This window comes from Zosterops lateralis (genome assembly GCF_965231275.1).
Source record: "Zosterops lateralis genome assembly, chromosome: 11".
NCBI lineage: Eukaryota > Metazoa > Chordata > Aves > Passeriformes > Zosteropidae > Zosterops > Zosterops lateralis.
Genome location: NC_139771.1, coordinates 13,005,594 through 13,027,616, shown reverse-complemented (window position 1 = coordinate 13,027,616; position 22,023 = coordinate 13,005,594). Strand labels below are relative to the sequence as shown.

General features: G+C 58.8%; 1 protein-coding gene across 6 annotated transcripts; it reads right to left on the bottom strand.

The window, feature by feature from the left end:
* Positions 1-343: 343 nt before the first annotated feature.
* Positions 344-21,890, bottom strand: USP19 (ubiquitin specific peptidase 19). Of its 6 annotated transcripts, none has more exons than XM_083869210.1 (27): positions 21,788-21,890; positions 18,001-18,100; positions 17,601-17,845; positions 14,566-14,694; positions 13,883-14,016; positions 13,184-13,591; positions 12,593-12,860; positions 12,307-12,463; positions 12,134-12,205; positions 11,499-11,614; positions 10,963-11,177; positions 10,477-10,678; positions 10,261-10,394; positions 9,911-10,069; positions 9,720-9,830; positions 9,452-9,562; positions 9,195-9,296; positions 8,837-8,977; positions 8,537-8,655; positions 8,174-8,311; positions 7,720-8,084; positions 6,948-7,058; positions 6,212-6,428; positions 5,740-5,892; positions 5,468-5,631; positions 5,209-5,387; positions 344-1,030 (listed from the first exon to the last, which is right to left on the bottom strand). In XM_083869210.1, exons 3-27 carry the CDS (start codon positions 17,707-17,709, stop codon positions 890-892), a joined length of 4,155 nt encoding a protein of 1,384 aa, XP_083725336.1. In that variant the 5' UTR covers positions 17,710-17,845; positions 18,001-18,100; positions 21,788-21,890; the 3' UTR covers positions 344-889. The 6 variants fall into 6 exon arrangements, with proteins under 6 accessions (XP_083725336.1, XP_083725331.1, XP_083725334.1 ...); XM_083869205.1 differs by lacking the exon at positions 344-1,030 and adding an exon at positions 2,158-3,377; XM_083869208.1 differs by lacking the exon at positions 344-1,030 and adding an exon at positions 2,158-3,359.
* Positions 21,891-22,023: the final 133 nt, after the last annotated feature.

Sequence of the window (22,023 nt, the reverse complement as noted above, 5' to 3'; positions counted from 1 at the left end):
GGCGGGGCGGGCCGGGCCGGGCGGGCGGCTCAGAGCCGGGCTGCGGGGCCGGCGCCGCGCGGCCGCTCCGGGGCTCTCTGCGCCGCGGCACCGGGCGGCGGCGGAGGCAGCGACCGGCCGCACCGCCCCCCGAGCCCCATTGGCCGCGCCGCCCGCCCGCGGCTTGACGGGACTTGCAGTCCCGACGCGCTGGCACCGGCCCCGGGGCGAGGCGGGCTGCACGGGGGGGCGAGGCGGACCCGGCGGGATTCCGGACACCGCGGACGGCCTTGGCAACGGGGGATACCGGGCACGAGGGACACGAGGCAGCAGGGCACGCCCGGGGACACCAGGGAGCGGAGCGCTAGGGACGGCGGGCGACAATACAGGCGGGGGGACGAGGCGCCTCAGCGTACAACAGGCACTAACTCCGGACTTGCACGTCTCGCCCCAGCAGCACAAGGGCACAGGAGAAGACACGAGGCGCTAAAGCGGCAGGATTTGCACCAGGGACAGGAGACAAGAGGGTGCAGCCAGGAGCAGAGCACACGGAGAGGCAGCAGGCACCAGGGGACTCTGTCCCCCCCGCTGCTGTGGAGTGCATCCGGCAGCGGCACCGAGAAACAGGTCCCTGAGGGATATTAGGGGACAGCGAGCACCAAGCCACACTAGGGAACATTGGAGCAAGAGGGCACCCGGGGCAGCAGGGTACCGGGATCCCAAGAGCACACTGGGGACATGGTGTCCTGGCTCACCAGGGGGCAGGGGGTCCCAAGGGACAGCAGGCAGCAGAAGCGAGTGGAGTTCAGAGAGTTTAATGAGCGCGGGACAAACTCCGATTCCCCCCATCCCCCCACCCCCCCAGTGCCCGGCCTGGCCCACAGCCCCAGGCCAGGCCCCCCACAACACCCTAGTCGACTTCTTCCATGCTGCTGTAGGAGGGGGCTGGGCGCTCGGCGGGGCTGGTGAAACGCTCAGGGAGGCCTTCCGCAGCCAGCGGCGGGGCTCCTTCGGGGGCCAGGCCGGATCCGAACGGCACCGGGGGCAGTCCCTGCAAGCAGAACGTGGGCATGAGAGGGGGACTTGCACCCTGCCCGCCCATCTCCCTCCCTGCTCCCGGGGGGGACACAGCCCCACATGCACACTGTGCGGCCCTTGGGCTTAGAGAGCAGCAGCTGGCGGCAAACCCCACGGCAGGGCAGAGGAAGCAGCATGCCCAGGGCCCCTGGAGGCAGCCCCTTGGCCCAGCAGGAGAGCCAGGCCGCAGCACACTCCTGCCCCGGGGCTGCTCAGCCACTGGCGGTCGGTGCACGACAGCACGGGCGGCAGTGACAGGCCACGGGCAGGCTGCCAGTGCCTGCCGGAGGTCTGAGGAACAGAGCAGGGCCAGAGGGGATTTCCAGGGCTGAGAGCACCTTGTCAGGCCTCGCTGCTGGCCACCCACCGCCAGTGAGGGCAGGCAGGTGCAGGCAGCAGCTTGTGGGCCCCAACCCTGGGGTGCCCAGCACCAGCTGGAGCAGAGGTCAGCCCACCGGCGCCGGGCACTGACTCAGACCCACGAGGCCAGCACTGTGGGTGAGCGGGGGAAGCTGCTGAGACCCAGGGCTGTAGACAATGAGGCGACTGTTCCAGGACAGGCACCTCATGACCACGGCACAGCCCTGCCGGGCTCCCTGGCTGGGACCTGCTTGGGAGGGGAGTAAACCTCAGCACGTGGAGGAGGGGTGTGGGACAGAGGTAGGGGGAGTCCAGCACAGGCCCCGGCCTAAAACACAGATGAACCCCTTCACTGACAAGCATCCCTCCCAATACAGCTGAGAGCACTGCCAGCAGAACAGCAGTGGAGATGGAAAAGGAAGTCACAGGGCTCTGAAGTCACCTCTCACACCCCAATACGCCAGAGCTGTCTCAGCCACAGTCAGCCAAGGGCAACACGTCTCAATGTCAGACACCGCTGGAGCTGCAGCCTGTGCCCCAGCCTCAGGGGAGTGCCTGCTCCTGGCCCTGCTGGGCTCCCCACGCCCTGCACGTGTCACATGAGGCTACCACTCCACAGCTGGGACTGGAGCCCAGCCTGTGCCCCACGGCATAGGCAGGCAGAGCTCTCCCCTGAGCCTGCTGCCACACAAGGTGCACCAGGCACCCAGCAAAGCCCAAGGGATGGTCCTGGTGCCAGCTGGGTCACAGAGTGGCCTCAGGTGACCCCAGTGTGGAGTCCTCGCCTCTGTGTGGGAGTCCCAGCACATAGGACAGGAATGCTGCATTTTTTTTTTTCAAAACCTGGCTTTATTAACGCGCCACATTCATACCTGTGCTCCCTGACCCCATGCCTCTCCCACAGCATGGGCAGCTGGTGCCCTCGCAAATGAGGTGCTGCATCACACTGCCCTGAAGAAACCAACTTGCCCAGATGTCGCCAGCACACAGCCCCATGGACTGGTGCAAGGCAGTGACCCACAGAGATGAGTGCTCACCATGGGCACCCCAGTCTGCATTGCCAGGCTCTCCACCAACTGTCTGGGGCTGAGCAGGGAAGCACAGAAGCCCTTGGTGACAAGCCTGTCCAGCACCAGCACAGGAGCCTGGCACACACAACTGCCAGCGCACAGGCAGCTGGCACCAGAAAGCTCAGCAGAAGGCTAGTAGAGCAGACTGCGCTGGCCAAGGACAGTAGCCCCAGCTCTAGGGAAGCTCTAGGCTCCTGTAGCAGCACAGCTGAGGGGTGGCCAGCCAGGACCCGTGTCAGGGCATCCTGCCCTTGCTGCAGCCTCCCAGCAGGTCTCCACTTCCTTCTTGGGAGCCAAGCAGAGATGGTTCATGTGCCCACGGGGCTCTCAGGCCCCAGCTTCACTGCAGCAGCAATGTTCCTTCTTGAGCAGCAGGTAGTCTTGAGGTCTGCCCCACTCCCAGTGGGCAGCAAGAAAGGGCCAAAGAGCTTCTGGTTCTGGGCTGTGCTTTGGCAAGGTAGCAGGCTGGCCACACAGGGCTGCCAGCTGGCACAGGAGATGCCAGAGCAGACAGGCAGGAGCCGACAGCCCCATGTTTCCCTTGGCGAGTCTTTCCTAGCGTTTTCTGTCCTGCTGCCTCATGTATTCGTCTCATAGCGTCCTAGGACGGCGCGTGCCCTGGCGGCCCTGCTCCTGCAGCTGGCCACACGCCTGGGCCTATCTCCAGCGGGGCTGGTAAATGAGCGGGTAGAAGACGTTCAGGAAGAGAGCCACAATTGCTGCCGTGGTGGCCAGGACAAAGTATCTGACGCAGCCTTCATCTGGGTGCTGGGGGGTACCCGGACTCCGCTTCTGGCCACAGGGCCTCCAGGAGTTTCTTGCAGGCCCTTGGGGTGTCTCAAGCTGCAGCTCTTGTTCTTCAGCCTCCAGTTCCTGCCAGATCAGAGAAGCCTGCGATGTGGAAACCTGCGTCAGCACTTGGAGAACACAATGGGCAACACCCCTTGCCATCCCCCGGGGCAGGCGGCTGCCTGCAAGCCCAGCCCCGTGCCCAGCCAGCCCGCCTCCCCATGCAGCACCGTCGCGGTTGCACCCGCCCCCGCAGCTCTTCAGGGTCTCTGGTGTGTGGGGCTCCGGTGGGTGGCTCTGTGGGAGGGAGCGTGGGCAGCTGCCGGGCAGGGTCTTCATGGGACTGCAGGGAGTGAAGCCGGCGGCTGGATCCTGATGGAGCAGATGTACTTGCATTGGTGGGTCCAGGAGGCAAGGGAGCAGGCAGCAGCCAATCACAGCCCAGCTTCTGTGATCCCAACAGGATCTTTCAAATGACAGCCAATCCAAAGCCAGCGGAGCAGCAGAAGCAGGAGGCACGGTGCCAGTACAGCCAGTCACAGCTCTGCTTTGGTGGGTAGGAATACTCTGACAACAAATCGTAGCCCAGGTTCCAGGAGGATTTTCCACAGGCAGCCAACCACAGCTTGGGACTTCATGGCGGTGATCATGCAGAGCAGCCAGTCAGGGAGCAGGTCTCTGGAGGGCACCCGGTGCCAGGGAAGGTGCAGGTGGTCCAGGGTGCTTGGGGACCTGCTGAGCCCCACTGGGATCCAATGCATCCCTGTACTGCAGGAGAACCGGTTCTCCCAGGGGCCCAATGAGCCCCAGTGCCACAGAGCAACCCGATGAACCCCAGTGCTATGGGGCATTCAGTGAGACACAGTGCCGTTCAGGCCCCAAAGGCTCTCACCAACAGTGGGCAAAAAGCGCTGCAGCTTTCTCATTGCTCGGGCTGCCCTCAGTGAGTGGAGTTGCTCCAGGACATGCACATAGGGCAGGAATAGCCCAGGCAGGCAGATACCAACATACCAGACAGCCCTGCCGGCCTCAGAGACAAACAGCTTCTGTCCCCAGGCAAGAGGGCAGAGCTGGGATGCCTAACCAGCACTGGGTCAAGGGGAGGATGAGCCAGAGGGGCAGGGAGGCCAGGCCAGAAAGGCCCCTTGGGGCACACATGTGCAGTCATGCTGGAGATGAACTGAGCATTGTCCTCAGACTCTGTGGGCCCACAGAGGTGCTGAGGATCAGGGCAACGTCTGCAACAGAATGGTGCATGGAGTCTGACCAGGTGGGCACCAGCCTTGGCCTTCCTGACTTTCACAAGAAGATCAGTGCAGCCATTTCCTATCACTACATTCTGAAAGCACCCTGGTGTATGGCCCACCCCCAGTCCCTCCCTCCCAGGCCACCCAGCAACAGAGCTCGCTCTGGCAGGTTTCTCTACAGCACCCTGTGAAGGCTGCCAGGCCTCTGGCTCAGCACTGGCATTTACCTTTTTTGCACTTGGCTTGGCCCTGAGTTGGGCTCCAGCAGAAAGTGTCCCCCACCCTGCCTTGAAAGCAGCTCTGGAGGGCAAGTTCTTACTGCTCCCTGGCACAACCAGATCCTACTGCACCGCTCACAACCCCTCCTCCAATACAGACCCCAATGAGGCTGTGCCCCTTCTTCCTCTTCCACAGCCCTCCCACCAGCACCTTCTGCACTGATGACAAAAAACAGCTCTCCTGTGATCCCTCAGGACAGGGACTGTCTCAAGCCCACAGTGAGAACAAGGCAGGACAGGCTCCAATGCCCAGCTGGCGCAAGCCCTTTGGTATCAAACGCGTACAGGCACTGCACCACAGCTGCACCAGGCTCTGTGGGTGCAGGCAAGGATGGGCAGGGCCCTGCACGTGGGCCCCTGAGCACATTTCAAAGCTCCAACAGTGCCAAAAGGGACGCAAGTGCTCACCTGGCTGGCAGCAGCTTCAGCAGAGGGAGTGCGCTCGGCGCGGTGGTCTGAGGGATGCCCTGGCAGGGGCCTCTCCACAGGAGAGTTCCTCCGGCGGTAGAAGAGGACATATGCGTATCTGGTCACCACCTGGCTCTCATCCACGGTGGTGACTGTGCTGTCGTCAAAGAGCCGCCAGCCTGAGAAGGAGGAAGGGTTAAGCAAGCAGACAAGTCACGGCTGCAGGAGCAGAGGGGTGGCAAGGGTGACAGATGCTCACCCACGTCGCTGCGCTGGCTGTTCTTGTCGTTGGGCAGGCGGGCGTATGCTGTGTAGTGCCCTCCAATCATGCCTCCATAGTGGTTGATCACAGCATACAGGTCATACATAGGCAGCTGCTGCTCACCCTTCCGACCAATGCAGAACTTGCTCAGGTCCAGGCTCCTGTGGGGAGAACACAGTGACCATCAAGGGCGATCAGTGTTAGGAAGGCTGGGCTGCAGGTCAGCAGAGGCAGTGCCAACCCAGGCACATTGTCCCCCAGGCTCTCACCGGACAGGAAAGTCCACCATGTCATTGATCTTGTCCCTCCAAATAAAGCTGCGGAAGGAGAAGCGCTTGAGCTGGATAATGAGGACGTTGGGCAGCCGCCACAGCATCAGCTGCTTGGAAGCCTCGCGGTGCTGCTTGCACTTGGGGCAGTACCTGGGGGAAGAGTGTGCTCGTTACTGGCATGGGGAGAGCCTCAGTCGTTGCAGCCCAGCTCAGCCCCAGAGTCCCCACATGCAGGGCTGGCAGAGGGTACGTGGGAGGGCTTGGCCCCTTCTGTCAAGGGCAGGCCAGTACAGTCCTGCAGAGCACTAGCTTTGCTCCCTGCTGGCTTAGCCCTTCCCAGTGCACAGGGAAGGCCAGCCCATTGCTCCTGGCTGCCAGTAGAAACAGCATGCAGGTCCAGGCAGCTCCTGGGAAACCCCTGCTGCTGTCTGGGCCCATTGGCTGGGACCCACCCTACTGCCTTCCTCACCATGCTTCCTCTGGGGCCAGGACTTCAGGCTTTGTGAAGAGATTGAGGCACTGCTCCAGGGTGAAGTGGCCAGCCCGGGCTGCTTCGCTGGCTGAGCCTGGATCCTCCACACACTCCAACTCCTTGGATTCTACCAACACAAATTCCTTGAGGCGCTCATTGTTCTTCCACACCAGGGCAAGGGAGCAGTCGTCTGTCAGATCCAGGGGGATGTCACCTGTGAAGAAGCACAGACCTCACACACCTATCCCACCAGGCTGGACCAGGCCACCTTGCTGGAGCAATCTTGCCTATCCCAGTTAGATACAGAGATCAAAAAGTGCAGCCAAAAAGGGACAGAGCATGGTTCATCATGCTGGGGCAGCAGAGCCCCTCAGCCTGCAGGATGCAACACTGGCACAGCACTCTCATCAGCAACACCCTCACAATCAGCACTTGGTGTGGGCATCTTATTAAAACAAAGGGATGACCCAGAGATCACAGACCCTCTGAGAATACATGAGATTGGAAGGAATTGGCCTATTTGCTGAGGAGAGAAGGGATGTCATGCCCAAGAAGAGCTTCTAGACAGAGGATCTGCGCAGCAGAGCCCTTCTCTCCCCTGTCAGATGCAGCTTTTACCATCCAGTGTGGACACCCGGGCTCATCTTGTGCCAGACAGCCTCTGGCACCCTGGCCACTACCCTGGCAGAGGCTGTAGGGGATGAAGGTGGTGCTTTACAGGGCTCTGGCTCACCTTTATCTTCCAGCTTTTGCTCTCGGTTGGCAGCGTCGATCTTATTGATGTAGAACTGTGTGGCGCGGGCGCTCAGTGAGTCTGGAGTGTGTTGGTACCCAGGGATGGCAGCTGTGAATAGGCAGAGACAGATTTGTGGTGGCACTGCCTGTCTGCCCTGCGTAGGGGCCAAGAATTTGCAGCGCCCCCACCCCCACCTCACATGCTACGGCCTTGAAGGGACACAACCACGTGCCCGTGTCCTTGACTATTTTTAGCAGGCGCCTGCCCCTGGCAAGCTGTGCTCCTCTGCCTGCCTTGCCCCTTCACTGCACATTGCTGCCATCCTGAGACGAGTGTCTGGAAACGTGACAGCCAGCAGCCGAGCGCGAGAGGCTGGTCCCATGCAGCTGAGTCAGAGCAAGGGAAGTGCTTTGCTCACAGCCCCCAGGGGCTCAGTCTGCACCAGCTCTGCCTTGCTCCCACAGGACTTCTGCCAGCCCCTGCCTTCCCACCTCTCCCACAACAACACAGCACTCCAGCCTCTCTCCTTATCAGGTCTCTGCTCTACACCCTGGGCTTTGCCAGGGCAGGGCAGGGCGTGGGTAGGTAGGTATTTCAGGTGAGGCAACAGTGCCAAAACAAAGCTCCCAGGGCCTCATCTGTGCAACCCAAGAGTCTTCAGACCAAGCTCACAAGTGAAGAAGAGATGCTGTTCTGGGAGGTCACCCCAAGGAGGGAGAACTGTCTGAGCTCCTGGCACAGACACAGCCAGCAATTCAGCACCTCTTACCTTCTGGCTTGAGAGCTTTTTCATAGGATGGCTCCTTTTCACAACAGCTGTCACCCTGCGACTCCATGTGCTCAGAGAACCCTGAATCCAAGCTCAGCAGGGAACTCCTGGCTGTCAGGACCTTGCTCCGGACAGTGGTAGTATCCCCCATCTCTGGCTGCAGCTCAGGCACAGCTGGCGAGAGTGGGGGCTCCTGCAGGAGGCTGGAAACCCTGTCCCCATCTCCCAGCTCAGGGGCAGAGGTGGCTGCTGCACAGCTGCTCTTGGCCAGGGGCTCCAGCTTGTCCGAGTGCAGAGGCTGCAGCCCCTGCTCTGGCGACATCCGGCCCAACTGGAATGGAGGCTGGAACACGCTGACTGAGTACCTGGGTATGGAGGTGGGAGTTAGAGCTGTCCAGATACGTGGCTGAGCTCAGCACTGGGGCAGAAGCACCCTCCTTCTCTGGACTCTTACCTTGCGTAGCCCTCCAGCAGCTGGGCCAGGCGGGCGTAGGTGAGGCGGGACTCGGGCACACTGATGAGGAAGGGGAAACCGATGTTCTCGGGACGGCATGAGGCCTTGTGGTCTGGCCAGTGTGTTTTCTGACATGTCCTGTAACACATACAGCCCCCGCTGAACCCAGCATCCTTGAACAGCCTGGGAAGGAGCAGTGCAGGGCCAGAAGGGTGTGCTGGGGACAAGCGGAACACCAAGAGTTCAACTGGCTCCACCCCAAAGAACAGACCCATCCCACCTTCTCCCAGCAGGCAGAGCTCTCCCATCCAGCCCTTCACAGCAGGAGACCCTCTCTCCCTGCCAGGCACCAAGCCAACTCACACATTGCAGTAACCGACTCGATAGCACCTCGTGCAGCGCTTGAGTTTCTCATCCTCTGGCAGCTGCTTCTTCTGGCAGGCCGCACACTTGGCAACAGGGCCACTGGGCACCTGCGGACGCTGCAGAAGAAAGGACCCATTGGACAGGGAAGAGCACCTGGGCAGGACAAGGCAGCCTTGGTGGGCATCCATGCTCACTGTAGCTAATTGCCCTTGTGTGCAGTTCTGCCCCTCCTGCTCAGTCCCACTTATGGCTCAGCCTTCCTGCATCCCTCCCAGTATTCCCCATATGCCTACTTACCTGCTGGACCTGAAGCTCCACCACACGCTCCTTGGCCAGCTCTGGGGACAGCACCTCAAAGCAAAGCAGCAGGTCCGTTGGCGAGACTGTGTCTAGTGAGTTAGATGGCAGGAATATGCGGTGGAAGTGATTCTTGATCACCTGCCAGGAAAGCAGTGGAGCATGGCCATGTGAGGGCTGCCCTATGTGTCCTCTCCTCAGAGTGCCACAGACCCCAGCCTCACAGTGAGCGGTGGGAAGAGCAGCAGCTCAAGGATGCTTCGCTCAGCTCACCAACTCACAAAGGAAAGATGGACATCCCCAGGCCCTACTGTGGTGGCCTAACCATCCAGAGCAGGTATTTGCCCAGCACTCTCACCTCTGCCAGGCGCAGGTTCTCTGGTTTCACACGCACACTGTGGGCCACTGAGTCAAGTACCTCCATGGCACTGGAGTTCTCCTTGCTGATACTCACAAGGAACTGCAATAGAGAAAGTGCTACATTACTCACACCACACTAAGGCATGCAGGCCCTTACTTAACACAGGGCTTAGCCTGTTGGCACATGACCAGCTGCCTGGGGCACCTCCAGGAGCCTTCTTAGGCTCCCTCCCCAGGGTAGAAGGTATCCTTTACCTTGATGGGTTTCTTGTGTGGCTCCTTTGCAAAGTAGTAGACAGTCAGCACCTTTTGCTTTTGTGGGAGGGGCACAGGGAGGTACAGGAAGGGGTCAAAGGTAATAGACACCTGTAGATACAAAAACACAATCAGCTACAGGAAGTACTTGTGGCTGAGGAGCAGATCCAGTGGACCCAAGATCAAGCCTTGCCCTGTGACTTGTGCTCTCTGAGGGTCAAGAGCCTACTTCTGCACAACCCGCACAGAACCTCCAGGGCTGCCCTACCTTGGAGCACATGGGGCACACGAGCTTGGATTTGTACTGGCCCTGGAAGAGGTCTACTATGAAAGAGTCGTTCCTCATCTTGTGTCGCTGCCAAGCCTCCTCAGCTACCACCTGCAGGAAGAAAGGGCTTAGCACCCCACTAAACCACCCAGTCTGCTCTCCCAGTGACTTTAGCACAGGAGCACCCTCACCTCATCAGGCCTCCCATCCGAGTCAACAGTCTCTGTGTAGGGCTTGTTCTGGATGCGGTTGAGGTCCTCGTGCAGGCCATCAAGCAGGAAGGCCATGAACTCCTGAGCATCATGCTGGGCATAGCCAGTGAACTGGCTGGCCTTGCTGGCCACAATTGCCTGTGGGGAGCACAGTAGTCAGGGCTGGTCAGCAGACCTCTGGCAGCACTGCCTGGCCCCTGCACAGACCATGGCTGCACCCACTCACACCCACAGCTCTCTGTGGCATTTGCAGGGCGGCCAGGTGCCCATGGAGGAATGCTGGGGGACTCACAGCAGCTCCTACTGAGCACCAGTGCCAGGGGCCCTACCTTCAGTTTAGAGGGCTGGAAGGCATGGTGTGTGCCCTTCCATAGCGCTCTGAGCAGCATGGCAAAGCCAATAGCCAGGCGTCCACCCGTCCCCAGTGGGTTGTTATAGTTGATTTCTGACTCAAAGGACCGATCTGTAAGAAATGCAGGAGCTCAGGGTGGCCGCTGGCTTCATCTGAGTGGCGAAGCTCTGCTGGGCTCCCAGTGTGGGCTCACCATGGAAATAGTCACGCAGCTCCCGGGTGTTGGACAGGGACTGAATGACACTGTTCATGAAGCAGGTGTTGCCCAGGTTCACCAGCCCAGTGAAGCCGGGCAGGCAGACCTTCTTCTTCTCATCCTCATCCTCATCATCCTCCACGCTCTCAGCACTCACTGGGCTGTGTGTCATTGGTGGCACCATACATGTCGGTTTGGGCTGCCAAAGCAGAGGCAGATGTGAGGGTGTGGCACTCAGGGAGTCTCTCTGGGAACACCAGAGGAACTCAAAAGCCCAAGAAAATCCCCAGCAAGGGCTGCAGCCATCACACCATCGCCCACTTGGACTGGGACAGACAGGCCAACAGCTGCCCTTAATCCTGCCAACTATGACTGAGGGGCACCGCCTCCTCCTCCAGGAACACTCTGCCAGTCTCCAGAGTGACACTGAGGAGGTGTCCCTCTTTCCTGTATCCAGGTCAGATCCAGTGTGGCCACACTCACCGAAGGAATGTGTGGCTCTTGCTTCACTGCCAAGTGCTCTGGGGGCGTACGGGCTGCCACGCCATCCAGAGCCCCATCTTCCACACGCGGCTTCTCTTTGTCACTGGTTCGGGCCTCTTCCTTGCTGGAGAGGGGGTGCTGGTTACTGCCCGGAGGGTTCTTATCCAGAGGGGTAGGGCCTGTAGGCATGGCAACCTTTGCACCACCCACTGCACCTTAAAAAGGGGGAAGGGTGGGCCTGTGGTTAGCAGCGCCACACGCTGCCCGCAGCAGGGCTGAATTGCTTAGTCCATACTCGCATACAGGCTCTCTCCTACCCCTCTTCCCCATGAGCAAGGGAAGCAGCAGTGCCCTTCGCCTATCACTTGGCTCACACCATGCCTCACATCCCTCCTACCTGCACCCACTCAGCCCCTCTCCTTCCCCACCATTCCATGCCAGCGGATCCAGCACCAGCTGGCAGCTGGTAGTGGCGAGGAGGTCCATGACCCACTGCGGTGCAGCAGGCAGCCTGGACACAAAGGCAGGGTGCAGACCTCGTGTGGCTGGAGCTTCCAGCCCCCCCCAGCGCTGGCTCTGGCGTTTCTTCAGGCAGACATCAATGCGAGACACCGTGAAGTTGTACGTGCACTGGTCCGGCTCAATAAGGTTCCTGCAAGGCACGCAGCAAGTCAGAGGTGCCCCAGACCCCGCAGCTGCTTCAGACATGCCAGAGCCTTTGCATGGCAGACCCATGGCCTCCAGGCAGTAGGTACTCTGCTAGCACTAATCCTGAGGTAGCCCTGGAAAAGCAGGGTGAAAACCCTCAAGCATGGCCACACTGAGCACACAGAATGCCCTTTTTCTGACAGGTCCGTTCTGCTTGGCTCCTTCCTGCTGCACATCCCACCCAAAGGGCACACAGGCTGGTCTAGCTCTGTCCCCAAGAGCTCCAGAATAGCCTGGGGTGAACTCCAGGCAACGAGACACTGGGATTTCCTCCCCTGCAAGTGAGCACACAGCCAAGTCAGACCAGGCTCAGGGCACTAGCGTAGCATGGTGTAAGTGAAACCTCCAGATGCAGACATGAGCATTCCCTGCACAGAACTGCCAGCTGGGACTGGTTCCTGCTCCAGCTCTGCACTCTCACCTCCCTTGCCCTGGTGTGGGTTAAGAAGAACAGGAGTCATACCTGAGCTTCACCTGCCACCGGAATACCGTGTGGGGCCCACAGCCAGGATGGAGACGAAGGAAGTTCGTATCACTACAGAGAAATTGGGAGTGAGCAGAGGTGAACAAACAAGTAGCCCAGCTGCAATCAGGAGCTCTGCAGCAGCCTGGCATCATCCTGAGGCAAACTTTTACCTCGTCTGGAACACTAGTGTGAAGTCTTGCTCCCGGAACAACACCTTTGACGTCTCCTTGTGGATCTCCTTCACATAGACATGCACCACCACCAGATCATTACCCTTCTCGTATGAGTCATTCTTGACAAAGGTCAGGCTTACAAAAGGCTCTGGTTCTGAGCAAGGAAAGCCACGGAGAGAGAGGTTATCTTCCTTGCATGCTGAGTCTGCAAGCTGACTCAGGAAAGGTCCTCAGCAGATGGACCTTCCTGCCCAGGCTCACCCCATGGACTCTGGCCACTCACCATCAGCTGCTGCCTCCAGAGCCACATCATCCTTGGACCAGTCCCTCTTCTCACTATCTCTGCCCATGGGAGGGGTGGCCACTGGGATGGCCTTAGAGCTCTCTCCCAGGATAGGCAGGCAGTCTCGGCTCCGCAAGGCCTCAGTAGGGCTGCCTGGCTGCAGGACTCTCTTCTCAACACAGGTGGCAACACGGTGGGGGAACACCTCCGTGGTAGCTGCAAGAGGTGGCATCTCCACAGGAACAGTCTCTTTGGCCAATACCACAGCCTTTCAATACAGGAAAACACAGTGAAACACAGACACTGTTACCTCTAAGCTGCCCTGGCCAACCCACTGTGGCTCCTGCCAGCCAGTCAGGCACAGCTCCATACTACCTGCTTCCCCCACACATCCCATGCCCACTCAGCCCCATTAGCACCACAGCACAGCAACTGCAGGGTCCTCACTACACCCTCTCCCCCACCACAGGTCCTCCTGTCAGCCCTCAGCATCCTGGAGTCCACCTCATCCTCACTGGCAGGGATGAGTCCTGCATCCCCTGCACAGGGCAGAGAAGCAGGGGTACCCTGTCCAGCCAGGTTCCCAGGTACCTTCTCAAGCGGCAGCGCGAGGTCTGCAAGGGCCGCAGGTGTGTCGACCTGGCTGGCTCTGCCATTGCGGCGGCTGCTGGCCCTCCCACTGTGCCCTTTGCTGGGCTCCATGCTCCCGGTGACTCTGGCATTCGGCTCCTCTTCAGTGGGAGCCACTTTGAGGTACACTGCCCGCTTGGCGCTGGGGCCACTCTGTGTCCCTGGGCTGGCTGGGCTTTTCCCTCCCAGGGCCTCACTTCTTCCTGGAGCACGCTTGGGGTTGGAGGGCTCTCGCCGGGATCTTGGTGGCTCTGTGGCTTCAGCCTTTGGCTCCTCAGGGGTCAACTCTACAGAAGCCGCCTTCTCCTTCCCGTTCTCCCAGCACGCAGTCCCTTTGGCCAGTTCTTTGGATCCGTCTTTCCTTTTCTTCTGTAAAAAGCAACGGAGCACAGTGGGAAGGTATTCAGGTAGCAGCATCTTTTAGACTACCTATCAATCTCTCACACCCACTCCCCCTTCCCAGACTGCACCAGGACTCTACTCCAGAATCTGGGAATGCATGGCAGGCAGAAACACAGGCACGACTCCCTAGGACAGTGGCAGATGGCTCATGCAGCACATGGATGAAGGATGTGCCCTACATTGCTCCCTGGGCAGCTCAACAGCAGGAGCTCAGAGCTCACTCCAGCTCCCCTAAAAGACAGATCACTCCGTCCTTACCAGAAGTGAAGACCAGTGATGGAGTGGGATCTTCTTCTGAAGGACAAGCTGTAGATAGTTGCCCTTCTTGCACTGGATCTTGCTGCAGGAGCCCTCGATCTCCTCGTAGAACTGACAGCTCCACTGGCGCCCGTCTGTAAAGCAGAGGGGGACCAGTACCGCAGGCAGTGCTCCAGGCAGCTGTCACCTAACCCACAGCCCCTTTTCACCTGCCCCCAGGATGAAGGAAGCACTGATTCAGAGCCAAGAAGGCTGCAGGCAGGCTGCCACCATACCCCAGGAGCCTTCCAGGGCTCCAGCCAGCTTCCCTGAACTTGCTTTGTACATCTGGCTGGCCTCCTTCCCAGCGGGAAGGCCCTGGGCCTCCCTGCCCTCAGAGGCACAGTCACTATTCCAAAGGATACCCGGGACTGACTCAGCCATCCCAGCAAGGAGAGGACAGAGACGCACTGGCGCGGCAGTGGGCACTTTTTCACTTGGCAGGGAGGCCAGCTCCTGCCCTCCCCAGCTCTACAATGCTCTCCTATCGGCCCTGTCTGCTGCCTGAGTGTGTGCCAGCTGAGAGCAGGGCATTGCCTCTGAGGGAAAAGTTTGATGTCTGCCTGCGGCAACCCCGTGCTTGGCCCAGAGCTGTGCCAAGTCCCGATGGAGAAATGCTTGCAGCAGTTGCTCCATTCCCATACCTGGTAGTTTGACCACACAGTCCGTGTCAGTGAAATCAGCATGTACATCCTCCACCTTCGGAGCTCCACTGCCTAAGTTCAACTTGATAATGATCTCATCAGCATTCTGCCTCCAGTCCAGCAGCAGGTCTAGGAAAAGGGAGGGAAGTGTCACCCACTTGCTGGGGAATGAGCCTGAAGTGCCCACTCCTTGGCTGGGGAACGCAAGCCTGAACACAAACGCAGTTAAGGAGGTCAGTGCAGGGAACATAGACCATGACAATTAAATGGGACTTGCTCTCATCAGATAGGTCACAAACAAGAGCACATGTTGCAGCAGGGCAGATGAATCCTGGTGGGAACCAAAGAGATCAGAAAGGCAGCACTGCTCTTGGCATTGTCACAAGCAGCAGTGGCAGCTAGGAAGAAGGGGTGGCTCCTGCCAATGACAAAGCAATTACTGCTTTCCCAAGGAACGAGGAAGCCACAGAATTACTCTGGGGGATTTAAGTGGACTCTGACCACAATCAGAAATTGCCACTTCCCCTTTGCATATGCAAATCAAGCAGCCTAGCTGCACTCATCAAAGCACTGTACTCCTGCTAGGTGAGCATGGCTAACACAGCTGAAAACACGGGCAGGCCAGCCACCTAGGCAAGTACACTGTAATGGGCAAGAAAAGAGTGCAGTAGTGATACTCTGGTGCAGGCAGAACTTCCATTGTGTGCCTGCCCAGGCTTCAGGTGTGGCCTTGCGGTGCCCTGAAGTCTTCAAGGTGAAAAAGTGATTTTGATTACCTTGATTTCAATCAGGTTTGTTCTAACCCTGGGGCACGAGGACATCCTACTCTGTCCTCAAAGCAGGCCCAGACTGGAACAGAAACCAGTCAGTGCTGCCGACAAGGTGACACAACTTGGGATGTTCCCAGCCTAGCATCATGTCCTGCTCAGAAAGAAGCACAGCAGGCATCCCAGGGCTGTGCTCAGCGGCACTGTGATACCTGAGTTGCAAGCAGCCTGCCACATACCCAGGGCCTCCTCCTTGCAGACAGCCCTTGTCCACCTCTGGGAAGGCCACATACTGTTAAAGTAAACACTGAGGCAAGGGAGTGCTCAATGCCAGAGCACTGGACAACAAGGTGAGAGCTTCAGATCCCTTGGCAAGGGCACTCCATGGCCATGCACTGACAGCTGGCACACACCCCAACTTACCCTCCTCTGAGTCCTTCTCCTGGGCAGTCTCAGCCTGCTCGAGCTCAGGGCGAGACACTGGTGGGCAGAGAAGTAGAGCGCAGGCAGGTCTGTCATTCTGTCACCTCACAACATAGGCCAGCAAGCTGATGCCCAAAATTTCACATATCACCTCCTTCTACCCTGAATCTGTGTCCAGGCCTTTCATCCTGCATGTGCTGCTCATCTCCCTCCTGCTTTCTCACACTTCTCCTTTCCCAGAGTCCTGCCTGCAGCACAGCAGCAAGTCAGCCCCAGGACAGCTGCTCTGGGCTGTACCACCATATACCAGTCTAAACAGTACACAGTGGGAGCAACACAACAACACTGCACCAGATAAGCAGTGCTTTTTTGAGGCACATCTCACTGTGAGCTTGTGACATCCAGGCTCAGCTGTGTGGCTCAGCTCAGTACACCAGGTCCCACCCCCAGCCATATAGAGGAGCCCTGCCTTGATCTGACAGAAAGAACCTGGTGTTTGGTCATGCTCAAACCAATTCTGCTGTAACCAGAGAACCATGCGGCCCAGCTGCACTTTAACATTTCCATCCCTGCACAAGCTGCCAACGTCCACATCTGAAAACCTCCTGCCAGATCAGGGTGGGGAACCAAAATGACCTGACACCTAATCCCTGCTCCCCACAGAAGTACCTCCAACAGCCAGAAGCGTCTTCAGGCCTGCTCTACCGCTATAGGATAGTGAATTCTGCCAGGCAAGCAACCCAAAGCAACAGCATCTTCTCCTGGAGCAAAGAAATGGTGGCAACAGGAGCCGTGATCTCCACTCCAAAACACTCAGAGGGTCATCACTGCCTCCCTTGACTGACTACAAGCAGTAGAAAACTTCTGCTGACCACCACAGCCACTGGTGCAGAGGTGCCGGTGGGGCTAATAGTGTGAGAAGCATGGCAGTGCACAGCCTGGAGGATCTACAGCCCCTCACCACCTCTCACAGAGGGGACAGGAGCAGCATGGCTGCCCTCAAGAACGCTCCCACGTCAGAGGAAGCAGAGAGCCAAGCCCTAGCAGAGGCATACTCCTCCCATGCGAGAGAAAGCACAGTACTGTACTCTGCACTGTGGGATTTCGCATCAGGGACTGCGCTCGGCCGCTCTGGCACAGACCTCAGCAAGCACTCAATTACCTTGGCCTATAAAACACCCTGTGATTCTGAGGTTACAACAATCATAACACAACAGGCATGGAAATCAAACAGCTTTCCAGAGCCACAGAAACTCTTGCAGGCATCCTGCCCGCAGGATGCATCATTTGACCTGAAGCATCATTTTTGTCAAAGGATACATGGCAGTTACAGAAAGAATTACTCTACAGCAACTACTTCACCTGAGCCACGCCTTGCCCTGACTCAGAAGCTAAAGCACCAGCCCCACCCGCAGGCCTTGCACACCCGTCCAAGCCTCACAACCTGCATCCCTCAGTAAACTGATGGAAAGAAGCAGCGCTGCCTCCAGCTGCAAGAGCATCCAGAGGTTTCAGTTCCACTCTCGCTGGACTGGGGCAGATCACACCCAGTCCAAAGCAGAGCCTAGAAACAATCACCAAGGCCAACTCCAGACTTTAGCTAACAAGGCCACAGGCCCAACCTTCCTAACATTGCTGGGGCTAAGTAGCATCCAAAGGAAAGAGGTTACAGGTCCAGGGAGGACACTGTGTCAAAGAAGATCCTACATCACACGGGTTACCATAAGCTGCAGGAAGTGATTAGTCAAATCTGCTTATCCTACAGCAGATGGCTGAGAGGCTCCCAGGCAGCAGGGCTGAGACACCATGGGCCTGCTTGCCACAGTGATGCTGAGGGGCTCTCACCTTCCTTGCTTTCCTGATTGGCTCGATCCTTCTGCTTCTTCTTGTTGGTGGCATCATCCAAGCCCCGAGACACTCTCCTCTGGCCAGGGACATTTGTGCTGCTGGACATTTTCAGCCGTTTGGAGGACACAAACAGCCCACCGGGGTCGGTAATGGAGTCTGGGTCAGGGGTGCGACGTTTTCTTCCTGGCCCAGCTATCTTGGCGACTCTCTGTGGTCAAACTCTCTGGCAAGGAAGTAATGGCCTAAAGAGAGGAAAGAGCAAGCATGGCAGGAGGAGCAGGTGGAAAAGGCCCAACAGCAGCAGGATCCGCTCTTTGCCTCAGGGCCAGTGCCCTTACATGACCTTCACCATGGTGTTTATGGGAAGCCCCATGCAGCGCTCAGTGAGGAAACCTACCTCATCACAGCTGCTACAATGCTTACTGCCAAAAGCATGGGCTTGTCAGAGCTCTCAACATACAACCAGGGGTCTTCAGTATGTGGCACGCATTAAAAACCTGGAAAGCAAGTGTCATGCTCATGGTCCCCACTATAGCAATGCTGGCCCAGAGGAGCTGCTAGCACTAATGACACCCAGAGACACAGCCGAGGGCAAGGACATGAGGAGGCCTGGATCTGCAAAACTGAGCCTCCAGAATCAACTGGGGGAGCCTGTCACACAGCTCGGAGCAACAGCTATTTCAGTCAAACAGTGTCCTGTGTAACAGCGCCAGAATAGGAGCCAGTAACACCCTAAGAAGGAAGCAGGCCTGAGACACTCTCTCATGACAGATGAGACCAGAGCTCCCTGGCAAAAGAAGAGTTCCTCCCCCTTCGCCCACTAGCTGGGAGCTTAACCAGCATGACTGCACCTTGAATATTTATTTCCCAGCCAGTTTACAGACAGCACCAGCGGGGCCTGGCCTGGAAACAGGACACCTCTGCTCCTCATGCCCCAGGAAGAGTAGGCTGAGCAGGGCATGAAAGTTGCTCACCCCTGCCCCATCACACATGCCACAAAGCCAGCTCCCCTACAGGGTTTGGGAGCTGCTGGCCCAGGGGTCTGTTGCATTCAGTGTCACCCTGCAGTATTCAGGGCTTTGAGAGAGCAAAGATGAAACAACTCACTGAAAACAGTCCCATTGGAGGTGTCTCCGTGGAGGCGGTGAGAGCAGAGAGCTGGGAAGGTTTCCTCCCTTTGCCCTGGCTGCACATCCTGACCCTGGCAGTGCTCACCACCCTGCGGGTGTTTGCAGCAGGGAAGCGGGCCCAGCCACAAAGATCCTGCCCACCCCCAGGTGCCAGCTGCCTGCAACAGCTCCCACTGCACGGTTTCACACACATCCCACGGCCCAGCTCCCATCTGAGGACACAGAGCCAGGCCCAACAGCACCCTGGCCTAGCCCAGCCCCACCGAGCCTGCCTCTCCCTCAGTGGGAGGCAAGCTGTCCCCCGGGGAACGCCCTGTTCTGCTTTCACCCATGTACCAAACACAGACCCCTTGCTGTGCATGGGCAGGGCCAGTGGCAGGAGGGACCTCCAAAGGAGGCACTCTGACAGAGGAAGGACACTGCCAGCTCTGTGCTGCTGGCCCAATACTGCCAGGGCATTTGTGTTCTAGAAATGTTCAGGGCAGCAAGTAGCCACAAATGTGGAGCTGTAGCCACAAACCAAGAGGAACCCCATGGAGCAAAGCAGCCTGGTCTTGCCCTCAGCTCTGGCAAAGCCATCCCCATGACAGGTGCTGCATCCAAACCACTTCTCTTCAGGCCAACCTGCCCTTACCACCAAGAGCCAGAAAGAGCTGAGTCCAGCCCGACTGCCTGGCACAGACAAGTGCTGCCACCCATGGCGGAGAGGCCCAAGTGACCTGGAAACTGGGATGCTGAGCAGGGTCCAGCATCAATTCCAAAGAGCTTGAAAGAGTGTGGGAAGGCAGAAGCATCATCTCCATGCTGCTGCACACACTGGGTCTCCCCAGGGTGCAGAAGTACTTCTGGCTCCAGAGGGAATGGGAAGGGCCCCCACAGCAGGGAAAGTGATTCACCAGGCTAGACCTCTGATGCCAGCTGCATGCTGGCACTCAGCTCCAGTCCCCACCAACACACAAACAGGTTGGTTACAGATGTTTCCTGGTGCTGAAGAAGCTCACCCGGGCTTGGCAAACACGAGAAAGCATGCTTTGTTCTTTTTCTTTTGCCTCTAGAGTGAACACCACAGGAAGAAATGGGATTCAAGAAGCAGTGACTGCTTCATGCAGAGTCAGGCAAGGCTCTGTCGCATCCTTCCTGCACCTCTGAAGGGGTGGTAGAGGGTAACTGCTGGCAGGGTGAAAGCAAGCTCTGAGAAGGATCCTGGAGGGCTGAGAAAGGACAGGCCTCTGCCCAAGGAGGGGTAAGGAAGAGAGACAGACAGATTTGCGTGCCTGCTTGTCACTCCTCCAGGAGAAGCCTGCTGCTCTCATGCCTCACTGAGGGCTCAGCTCCCCCGGGTGCTTTGCCGACAGTTATTCCTCACGGCAGGCAGGAACCAAGGGGGCTGGAGCTCGGCTCATTTCAGCTGCCAGACTGATGGCAGCCTGAGGCTGCTGCAGGCACCTCGAGGCTTTGGAGGAGTGAAGGCAAAGCACAGGTTACTCAGGGATTAGAACAGGCGAATAGGAGAATTTCTGCCTCTCTGCCACCAGGAAATGCACACACAGGCAGCATGTTCAGCCCCTGGGTGCACAGAGGTTTTGGCACCGCTCCTGTTGGCACAGTAGGAGTCACTGCAGGGAAGAGATGGTGAAAGGCCGCCCTGGCCAGATGCCAGGTGAACCTCTGGGAAGCACCTGATGAGCTGGGCACTCCTACAAAACCTAACTGAATCCCCAGAGCCAGGGAAGCCTGGCCATGCTGCTGCTGGGAGCAGAGATGCCTCCCTGTCTTCTGCTCTCCCTGCCTATGTGCTGTTGTGTTCATCAGATGCAGACATCAGCCGGGGCTTTCTCCTAAGTGTGTCTTCCCCCCAGCAGTTTCCCAACTCAGCTCATGCTGAGACTGCAAATATTTTGACTAGCCAGAGGCAAGGGAGCAAGAGGCCAAGGAGAAGGGCCACTCCTCCCCACAGCAGCACCAGACCAGGAAGGACAGCAGAAGGTGCTCAATGAGATGCAATTTGTGTCCCGCGTCTGGGGCAGGTTTAACACTTGGCAGAAGGAGCTCCCTGATTCTTGTCCACAGCATTCCCCATCAATGCCCAAAGGCCTTTAACAGGAGCAGCTGCAGAGAAGGTTGGCTATCCCAACAGCATCATCTTTCCACAGACTTTTGGATCCTCCATGTCCTAAATACGGCCAACAGAAACACATCCCTTGTGTACACAAATACTTTTGTCATCTTCTGTTTCTTGTTTCCCTGAGGGACCAGAAATCCCAAGGCTCAAGCTTGACTTTTACTTGAGTTTCTGGGCATGTCTGACACGTGGGTGGAGCCAGGGCAAGCACAGAGTCCGCTGGGGCAGCCACTGCCACACAAAATGTTTCCAACCCATGTGGAAATCACTGTGCCCGCAACGCATCGTGACAGCAGTGAGCCCTACCAGTGGGGAACGCGGCAGGCCTAGCTCCCTCGTTCTAGGGACGATCACTGAATCACAGAATCGTTTGTGTTGGAAGAAGACCTTGAAGATCATCTAGTTCCCACCCAGCGGCCACGGGCAGGGACAGCGATGAGAGTGTCCAGACAGCAGCCGGCGGCCCCTGGCCTCCCGGGCGCTGCTGCCGGGCCCCGGGCACCGAGAAAGGGGAAAGGGACCGTGAACGGTGTTTGTTTGTGCGAACGGTGTGTGAACGGTGTTTGTGCGAACGGTGTTTGTGCGAACGGCCCCGGCGGGCAGAGCACGAGGTCACCGCGCCGGCTCCTGCCCGGGGCTGCCGCGCTCGGCCCGTCCTGCTGAGCCCTGCTCAGCCCCCGCGGCGCCGGCTCCTGCCGCCCGCACGTTCTCTGCACTCAGGCCCGCCGCGGGCCGCCGCCACCGCCATCCGCCGCCTGCCTCGCTCTCCGCCGCCCCGGCCCCCGTGCCCACGGCCCTCATCCCGGCCTCCCACCTCCCCCGGGCCCTGCCCGCCGTCGCGGCCCTCACCCCGCGCAGGCCCAGGCGCCGCTCGCCGCCCCCGGGCCCCGCCGCCGCCCCGGCCCGGCCGGCCCGGCCCTCCCCGCACTCACGGCCCCGCCCGCCGCTCCGGTCTGTTTGTGCCGCGCCGAAGTTCCGAGCGGGCCGACAACGGAGACAGGCCCGAGCCCGTGACGCACTTCCGGGAGCCGTCGGGCACGCCCACGTGACACCGGAGCGGGGGGCGCGTCACGTGACACGGGCACGGGGGTGGTGCCGGCGCGTTCCCGCGGCAACGGGAGCGGCGCGTCCGGGCCTGCCCGGGGGAGTCCCGGCCCTGTCCCCGGGG

Coding starts and splice junctions, on each gene's coding strand:
- USP19 (XM_083869205.1), bottom strand. CDS start 17,709: ATGTCCAGCAGCACAAATGTCCCTGGCCAGAGGAGAGTGTCTCGGGGC. Junction 12,861..13,183: donor TCGCGCTGCCGCTTGAGAAG/GTACCTGGGAAC, acceptor CTGTATTGAAAG/GCTGTGGTATTGGCCAAAGA. Junction 8,978..9,194: donor AGAACCTGCGCCTGGCAGAG/GTGAGAGTGCTG, acceptor CTTTCCTGGCAG/GTGATCAAGAATCACTTCCA.